Here is an 8,750-nt window from a genome sequence, read left to right as displayed (position 1 = left end):
GGATCCGCCGTGACGGACACACCGTTTGGACGTCTCATATTTGGTTGGACTAGTACAAATGCCCGTGCGTTGCACCGGGCAAGAAAAAATAAATACATAACCTCTTTGTTATACCATTATGCGGCATTAATTGTAATAAATATGTATAATAATGTTAAATGTTTTCTTTTAAAATATTAGATACTGTTTACATAAAAAATGGATGAATTTTTTTATAATAGTTATATTTTTTTATTTAATTTTTAAATTTCTTGTAAAAGATAAATTGGTAATCATTTTTTTCAAATGGATCTTTTTATTGTGGGCTAATAATGTTTTGTTTTTTGATGGGTAATGGCATTTGTGTGTAGAACATATTTCCATAAATATTTTTCAAATAATATTTTATTATTGTTTTTTGCACAACTTGCTTCATGTGTCATTATGCATCATTTTTATATGGATTTTTAATAATTGTTGATGATAAGGTTAAATGTTAAATTGTTTTAAAAAGTTGATGTATGCATAAAAATTGTAATACTTTCTAAGCAGTATTGTTTTTGAATTTTCAGCTTTTGTCGCTCGTCGGCTCGCTCCTGAGCGTCATGGCGTCGATGCTGCTCCCGTGCATCTGCTATCTCAAAATCTTCGGCAGGGCGAGGTGTAGCATGGCTGAGGTCGTGCTGATCGTCATGATCATCGTTCTTGGCTCCTTGGTTGCTGCAAGTGGAGGAGGATGGTGGATTGGTGTTTGGTGCGGGACATCAAGGAAGGACATACACATCTTCCTATCCAGTGCTAAGTAGGAGAGCACAAACAGTTGCAACCTTCATTCTTGTGTGTGTGCTATTGGCTGGATCTTTTTTCAACACACCAACACACTTTTGTAACAAAAGGCAGGAGCGAGACTCTCTGCTTTGGGTGGATGGTGCTCACAGGTCATAACTTAGTCGTGCACAGAGTAGTCATTGTCCCAAACAGTTAGCAGCTTGCTTTTCTACTGATAGTAGGCGAAGCACAGCAAACCATCTAGAAACAAAATTATATGAATTTTATCTACCGGGAGCTCACATGATGTTCTAACGGTTTCTTTTGAGCTTTAAAAGCAACATGTAATTTCCTATGTGTTTTTCAAATAGCTCATCAAACTGGACTCATTTGACATTTCCCACAGAAGACCACAGTTCTCAGTAAGTGTTATCTTTGACTTGATAGCTGACCACTAAGATAAACAGAGCTCACATTGTGGCTTAATATCCAAATCATCATCGGGGTCTTCATCCGAGTCAGGTCGCTCATCATCAGAATCACGAAGGTAATGAATTTCACCTTTCGTGTCTACAGATTTAAGAGCTTTTGTTTCATCTAGGAGAGCTGTCGTAGTAAAATTGAGATCTTTACGAGCCTCCGAGAGAGATCGCCGTCCATCATATATATGGATTGGTGTCACTGTGTTCCTTTTCTGACAGCTCGAGATTGAACTGAACCTGTTTGCCAACATATCACAATTCATAACCAGTATTTTTTACAGAAACCAAACCAAGTAATAAGGTAAATGTGCTAGTAATATTATTCATATAAAGGTTGGGATGTATGAACTAACCTTAGGTAGTAGACTTTGGTTCACTTCCATATTTACAGAAGTAGTTTCAATCAAATATTATTCACGGTGTGGTATATTTAGAATTAAGTTGAAGTTTTGCCTAGCAAATGACCAAGAGCCTTACCAGATGCTTCACCCGTCCATTCCTTCGTTTCAGGTGCACATGGAACTTTGCTTTCGAATAGTTATGCTCAAGGAAAGACATATCAATGCATTTCAGAATTCAGGCAGGCCATAAGAGCAGCGACAGAAATGCATTTTAGAATTCAGGCACGTTGCTAGGAGGCATATTACACCACGTCGATAGGAACTCAGTTGGACTGATGATCGTTTTCACGGCAGAGTAGAATTTCTCATGCTCTGCTTTCTCTTCTCGTGCTTGCTCAGGTGAGAAGGGAGAAGATCAGCCAGTGGATGAAGCTGCTGCAGGACCTCGTGCCCGGCTGCAATAAGGTACTGCTCCCGCAATTCTGCACCCATCATTTCGCAATTGTTGCTAGGTTCAGCCAGAGATGAAACCCGGGAAAATGTTGCATGTTTCAGGTGGTTGGCAAGGCCGTGATGCTGGACGAGATCATAAACTACGTGCAATCGTTGCAACGGCAAGTCGAGGTACACGCCCATCCTCACCCAAAAACAGATGCAGAAGGAAACCCCATGAATTGCCATTTGATTGCCACATCCGGCCTCTCCTTTCTCTGACCGACTGCCTCAACTCACTTTTGCTTCTGATTGATCGCAGATGCAGCCCGTCGCCAGCTGAATTGGACATGATAAGGCAGCTTAACCTTTTTCCAAAGAGATAAGATAGCTTAACATGATGCGCTGTATGCAGAGTAGACAAACCGGAGCAGTTTTAATTGTGTAGGTGAACTGTTTGATCTGAAGCATTCTCCATCGATGGAGGAAAGAATGAACTGGATGCACTTTCTTGGTCAGGACTCACCTGCTTGGATATGGTAGTATGGTTAGTGATTCTTGTACGAGACAGATCACATATGTTGAGCTACTGCAAGAAGGGTTATCTGCTTATAATTTATAGCCAGTAATCTGCTGGATCTTCCAAAGACCTATTTTCAACTACAAAATTTCTTTAAGAGCAAGCAGAACATGCTCCAAAATACTCTGCAATTACTTACTTCCAACAGCCAAGAGGTCATGTATGGACTATGCATCTTACATTGTTCGCACATCCACTCTCTCAAATGCTTATCAGTAACAGGATGTTGATTGATTCCATGGTAGGATGTATAACAGGTATAAGATCCAAAATTCTAAATTGAAAGCAAATAAGCAGGAATATGATAGTTCAAAGGAAAGATAAGTGAAACACAAGGTGTCATCAAACCTTAGAGTTCACTGTGGCCTGAAGAAGCCCTTGAAGCACCAAACATGAGATCTTTGGCAATGATAAGCAAGCCCTCCAAATCTTTCGCTCCCACCTGCAGGCAATCCTTCACCTCCACCTCCCACTTCATATCCAACACCACCTCCCTTAGCGGCCCCTAAACACAAATATACATATTTACCGACTGGGCATTGCTGCAATATGATTCGTTGGATGATCTAGTCACCAAGTTATTCTCAAAGAAGAAGAAGAAGAAGACCAAATCATGAACCTGCTCGGAGAAGGCAGAGAGGAGACCATTTAGGAGCTGCGTAGCGGCGGCTAGGAGGTCACGTAATTACGGCGTAGCCACTGGGCCGCATCGACGGGTGACTTTAGACGCGAGGCCTTCGCCGCAGCGGCGAGGAGGCGGCCGGCGGCAGTGACAAGGTCGACACTTCACGCAGCCACGAGCATGGTCGCAGGATGGTGAAGGAGAGGGGTGGTCGCAGTCATGGCCGGGAGAGACGCACCTCGACGCCGGTGACCCCCGTCGGTGAGGATCTCCTCCACCGCCAGATGCTCCGCCTAATCCCTCCTCCCAAGCGTCGCCCCGTCATTCAAGCTCTCGCGCCGCCGTCGCCGCCCCGCCGCACGCCGTGCCCAGGCGACCACCTCGCCGCGCCGCCCGTTCCCCTGACCAGAAACGCCGAGCCGAAGCCCCCGCGCCCAGCCGTCGCGCCGCCCGTCGCCAGCTGCGTCCCGCGGCGGCGCCCCAGGCGACCACCTCGGCGCACCGCCCGTTCCCCCGGCCAGAAACGCCGAGCCGAAGCCCCCACGCCCAGCCGTCGCGCCGCCCGTTGCCAGCAGCGTCCCGCGCAGCCGCCGATTGGATCTGGCGAGCGTGCCGTGTGCTGCCGCCATGCCTCCTCGCCTCAGAAAACATAGGGTCTTAATAATAAAAGTGAAACGTTTTCTTCACTTAAGAAAGGACTGCGGGTTTATTAACTGAAAACGGAAGGGCCTTTTTGCAAAAATGCCGCGGCAGACGACAGAAGCGATCGGTGCTTTATTATTAGGGGAGATATGGAGTGCCGGTCCGTGTGGACATTTGAATTCCGTTCAAGACGCTCGTGTGAATGGATTCGTGGTGGTCCGTTTGGACGTTGAGATGAGTTTGAGTTGTCCGGTTGTGCCGCAGTAAGCATTTTCACCGGACCTGAGAGGGCAGTGCTGCGTGCGGACGGCAGTGTCCTAAAATCTGGACATTGACTTGCATACTGGCGCCGATCCCTGCACGCCTCCCAAGGAAAGGCACATGCGCGATACTGCTGCTGCCTGGATGGCCACAAGGTGAAACTGCTCGCCATTTACTGACACTGGCTATCTATATTAAACACACACCACTATACTCGTACCAGTGGGGTGGGTGGAGTAGTGGTATTATCTAGTGCTGACGGCATTTACAGTTTGTCACATGCCATGGACAGTGAACCTTTGTTGATTCTTCTGCATGCCAGCCAGCCAGCCAGGCAGACAGACCGAAGGGCAAAGGGTATGCTAGTCGGTGCTGTTTTCACAGGGAAAAGGCAAGCAGGAGCAGCGGCAGCCGACCCCAACACACACGCACACGTTTCTCTCTGGATGGACTTCTTCAGACTTGAGAGAGATGCCACATTTGCTGATGTTATTAATATAAATAAATATTACGAGTACATTATTCTTTCAAGAAAAAAGCGAGAGAAAAGGAGAATACTACTCCATCCACCGTGAGTCAGTCGGGGCCCACTCCACCACCCGCAGGCGCAACGTTTCTTCCACTACTCTATGCGACCGCTAGAGAGTGGAATGATGAACCGACGAGGGATTAATTAGGTTGAGTTCCACATAAAGCACGCCCTAACCACCGCCAAAAATCACTCCTTCCTTCCTTCCTTGATCTCCGTCTTCCTCCTCGTCGACCTCGACCACACCCGACCCGACACACACAGAGCGAGCGCGCCGCCCATTATTGAGCCACTTCCACACGCGTGCAGCTGCAGTGCATGCACGCTCTCCTCTCCGCGACCATCATCACCAGCGCCGTGCCCTGCCCGTGTCCTCACCTGAGCACCATCGAATCATTTATACGCGCCCAGCCGCCACCGCCAGCAACAGTGCGCCACAAGACGAGCACGCAAGAGCAAGAGCAAAAGAGCAAGAGCTAGGTAAGGCAAGGAATCCCATGGAGCAGTACGAGGTCGTGGAGCAGATCGGCCGGGGCGCCTACGGCACCGCCTACCTCGTCCACCACAAGGCCGAGAGGAAGAGGTCACTGCAGCCGGCCTCGCTTCAGATTTCTCTTCTCCGCCGTTTCCCTTGAACCAATCAATCTAATCTTTCTGGGTGCAGGTACGTGATGAAGAAGATTCGGCTGACCAAGCAGAACGACAAGTTCCAGCGGACAGCCTACCAGGAGGTAACAATCAATCACCTCAAACCTTGATAAGCCCTCGCAAATTCCACCCCTCACCTCAGCACTCCGTCGGCCTGCAGATGTCCCTCATGGCCAGCCTCAGCAACCCCTACATCGTCGAGTACAAGGACGGATGGGTCGACGAGGTACTGCACTGCACTGCGCATTTTTCTTCTTCTATTCTAAAGCAGAGCAGGATTTTGATTGGGTTGGGCCTTCGTCTCGGACTGAATTTCTTGCAGGGGACCTCCGTGTGCATCGTCACAAGTTACTGCGAAGGTGGTGACATGTAAGAAGATCTCATTGCACTTTGCCTCCTCCGTTTGTTTTTACGGTCACCTTACCCGCTGCTTCGCTCACGTCCAATTCACAGGGCGCAGAGGATCAAGAAGGCAAGAGGCGTCCTCTTCTCGGAAGAGGTACCAACACTACTACTTACTGTAATCTGATGAATAATAATGCTACTCCTACATGTTCAGGCTTCAGAAACTCACTGTATGTTTGCTCCTTGTGTTGTGTGATGTGAAGAGGGTGTGCCGGTGGTTCACACAATTGCTCTTGGCCCTTGACTACCTGCACTGCAACCGTGTGCTCCACCGTGACCTCAAGGTAAAGTAGAACTGCCGCCCCCCCATGGATTCATCATTTCTACCACGGCATCAGCATCTCCTAACATTTTCCTCACCACCTGTTGCATTGCAGTGTTCCAATATCTTGTTAACCAAGGATAACAACATACGACTTGGTAAGCTGATTTCAAATTACCACACAACTTCATTGCTCAGATGGAAATATCATGACGTGTGTATTCATTCTCTCTCCAAACAGCTGATTTCGGGTTAGCAAAATTACTCATGGAGGACCTTGCCTCGTCGGTATGCCTCAACCTTTTGCTAACTTATTATTCATGTACATGTAACTGGCAGGACACGTTCAGTCACTTACAACCATCGGTTACTTGCCTATAGTCTCAATGAAGTACGGAATGTATGAGCGTAACCACCATTCATGGAAAACTTCTTTTTAGAAATTAAATTAAATCATGTAATACTTTGATCTTTTAGTCGTCAAATATGGTTTCCCATCTCCACTCACTTCATTAACAACAGTTAAACGTGAAAGCAGAAACTATATAACATTTATAAATGTTCATGAAAATAAGTAAATACTCCCTCCGTCCCATAATATAAGAGCGTTTTCGTTACGCTAGTGCAGTGTCAAAAGTGCTCTTATATTATGGGACAGAGGGAGTGGCATTTTAGTCTGTTTCAAACATGTATTGAGGCCCAACCAAGATATATAAACGACTGACCAGATTCCACTTATTAATTTTGAAATTTTTGTTTTTCAGGTAGTAGGAACCCCAAACTACATGTGCCCAGAAATACTCGCCGACATACCTTATGGTTACAAATCTGATATATGGTCGCTTGGTGAGCTTGCAGTACTATTTCTGTTGAAGTTAACTCTAGTCTTATGTGGTATTGATTGACAGAATTAAACAGCTGCTCAAAAAGCTTGCATGTCTTCTTTTTTACTGTCAGGTTGCTGTATGTTTGAGATTTTAGCACACCGCTCTGCATTCAAAGCTACAGTTAGTGCTTACACAACACAATTTTCTGATTACCTGCTTCAGTTTTTCTCTATATATGTTGGCAACTCATGAAATACTCTTTCATGTGTGTGTGAAGGACATGGCAACATTAGTCAACAAAATAAACAGATCGTCAATATCCCCAATGCCCCCAATATACTCATCGTCACTGTGAGTACCTTATTTTAAATGTTCGCTCAGTAGTCAGTACTGCGAATCAACTCTATTTTTACCAAATTGAGCATTCTTTCACAGGAAGCAGATAGTTAAGAGTATGCTGAGGAAAAATCCGGAACATAGACCAACTGTAAGTAGCAGAAGCTTTGTTCAACTGTTTCAACCAAAGCCGTCGATACATGAATAACATGCAAATTAAATGAATATATTTTACAGGCTGGGGAGCTATTGAGACACCCATATTTGCAGCCATATCTGGCTGAATCAATCAACTGCTCTCCAATCTACCTACCAGTAAAGCCCAACAAGAGTAACCTGGGAGACAAGCAATCTAAAAAACCAAGTGGCGGCAGAAAGAGAGTCGGCAAAGCCAACGGACCCAGCGAAGCATTACAAGCAGCAGCAGAGCAAGCTGCGGAAACGAGAGACAGCTCGACAAACTATTCAGATCTATCAACTGTTGGTACCCAGGATGCCTGCATTTTGCCAATGTCAGTGGATCCTGAAGCCAGAAACAAAGAAGAGCTAACAGCTAATGTTTTATCACCTCAACATACAGAGGAGAAATCGGCAGCAACAACTGATGGACAGATTGATGAGACAATACGTCTTAAAACCATCAGAACCCGGAGTCCAGTAGAGGCTGCCCCGGTTAACAGTGCAAGTCAAAAGCTTAATGAGGCACCAACACCGAATGAGGAAATGACGATTGGGGTGGTGCAAGAGCACAGGAAGGGTTTGAAGACAGAGTCTTGTCAAGGAATAAAACAAGGCATGGGAGATGCAGATGTTGTTACGGAGGAATCATCACCAGTGAGCACGCTGAAATTGGGAAATGCAGGCAGCTCACCTGCCGAGTTTGATCACCTGAACATAGTGCAGCAGAGAGCTGATGCTCTAGAGTCACTTCTTGAGATCTGTGCAAAGCTCCTGGAGCAGGAGAGGCTTGATGAGCTGGCAGGTGTTCTTCGACCGTTTGGCGAAGGAGCTGTGTCATCTAGAGAGACGGCGATATGGCTGACGAAAAGTCTCATGACTCCACCAAAGTTGGGAGGGTCCCCATGACTGATCTGGTGGATAGAATTTGAGAATCTTGTGTGTGAGTAAGTGTTCCCTGTTTTGAAGAGTGTATATAGCTTCACTAAAGTCGATGATTGTGGTTACTGAGGCTTGAGTTTATTTATGTTGATGTATATGGTTTTCATGACTGCGCACTAACTACTCAGTTATGAGTTATGCATTGTACAACATCATCTGCTGATTGTGTGCTTGTACAAGGTTTCAAGCAATAATGGAGAACATAGCGATTTCACTCCCAGCTACTCCCTATGTAAACAAATATAAGGGCGTACTAAAATGCCCTTATATTTCTTTACGGAAAGAGCATTTCCTTACATGATAGTAATAATTTATGAATGTGGATTTCTTTGGTCCAAGATTTGGTTATCAACATTCCGCCAACAGCAGCATCAGTTTACTTTTGAATTCTATCCTGATACAAAAAACAGATGCAGAAGCAAATCATACTAGTTCATAGGAGTTCATGATTTCTGAAAATAAATCTACCTACATCACAGCACTGAAAAGGTGAAATCCTCTGCGGGTGTTGGCAGTA

General features: G+C 45.7%; 1 protein-coding gene across 1 annotated transcript; it reads left to right on the top strand.

The window, feature by feature from the left end:
- The first annotated feature begins 4,758 nt into the window (after positions 1 to 4,758).
- LOC123401849 (serine/threonine-protein kinase Nek6-like) lies at positions 4,759 to 8,447 on the top strand. The gene is made up of 13 exons (XM_045095707.1): positions 4,759 to 5,219; positions 5,301 to 5,367; positions 5,445 to 5,510; positions 5,607 to 5,653; positions 5,738 to 5,783; positions 5,893 to 5,973; positions 6,067 to 6,109; positions 6,193 to 6,239; positions 6,716 to 6,797; positions 6,909 to 6,958; positions 7,056 to 7,129; positions 7,214 to 7,265; positions 7,352 to 8,447. Exons 1-13 carry the CDS (start codon positions 5,134 to 5,136, stop codon positions 8,198 to 8,200), a joined length of 1,590 nt encoding a protein of 529 aa, XP_044951642.1. The 5' UTR covers positions 4,759 to 5,133; the 3' UTR covers positions 8,201 to 8,447.
- Positions 8,448 to 8,750: the final 303 nt, after the last annotated feature.

Source organism: Hordeum vulgare, chromosome 6H, assembly GCF_904849725.1.
Source record: "Hordeum vulgare subsp. vulgare chromosome 6H, MorexV3_pseudomolecules_assembly, whole genome shotgun sequence".
Lineage (NCBI taxonomy): Eukaryota > Viridiplantae > Streptophyta > Magnoliopsida > Poales > Poaceae > Hordeum > Hordeum vulgare.
The sequence above is the reverse complement of the archived record's forward strand: the minus strand, read 5'-3'. Positions and strand labels throughout refer to the sequence as shown.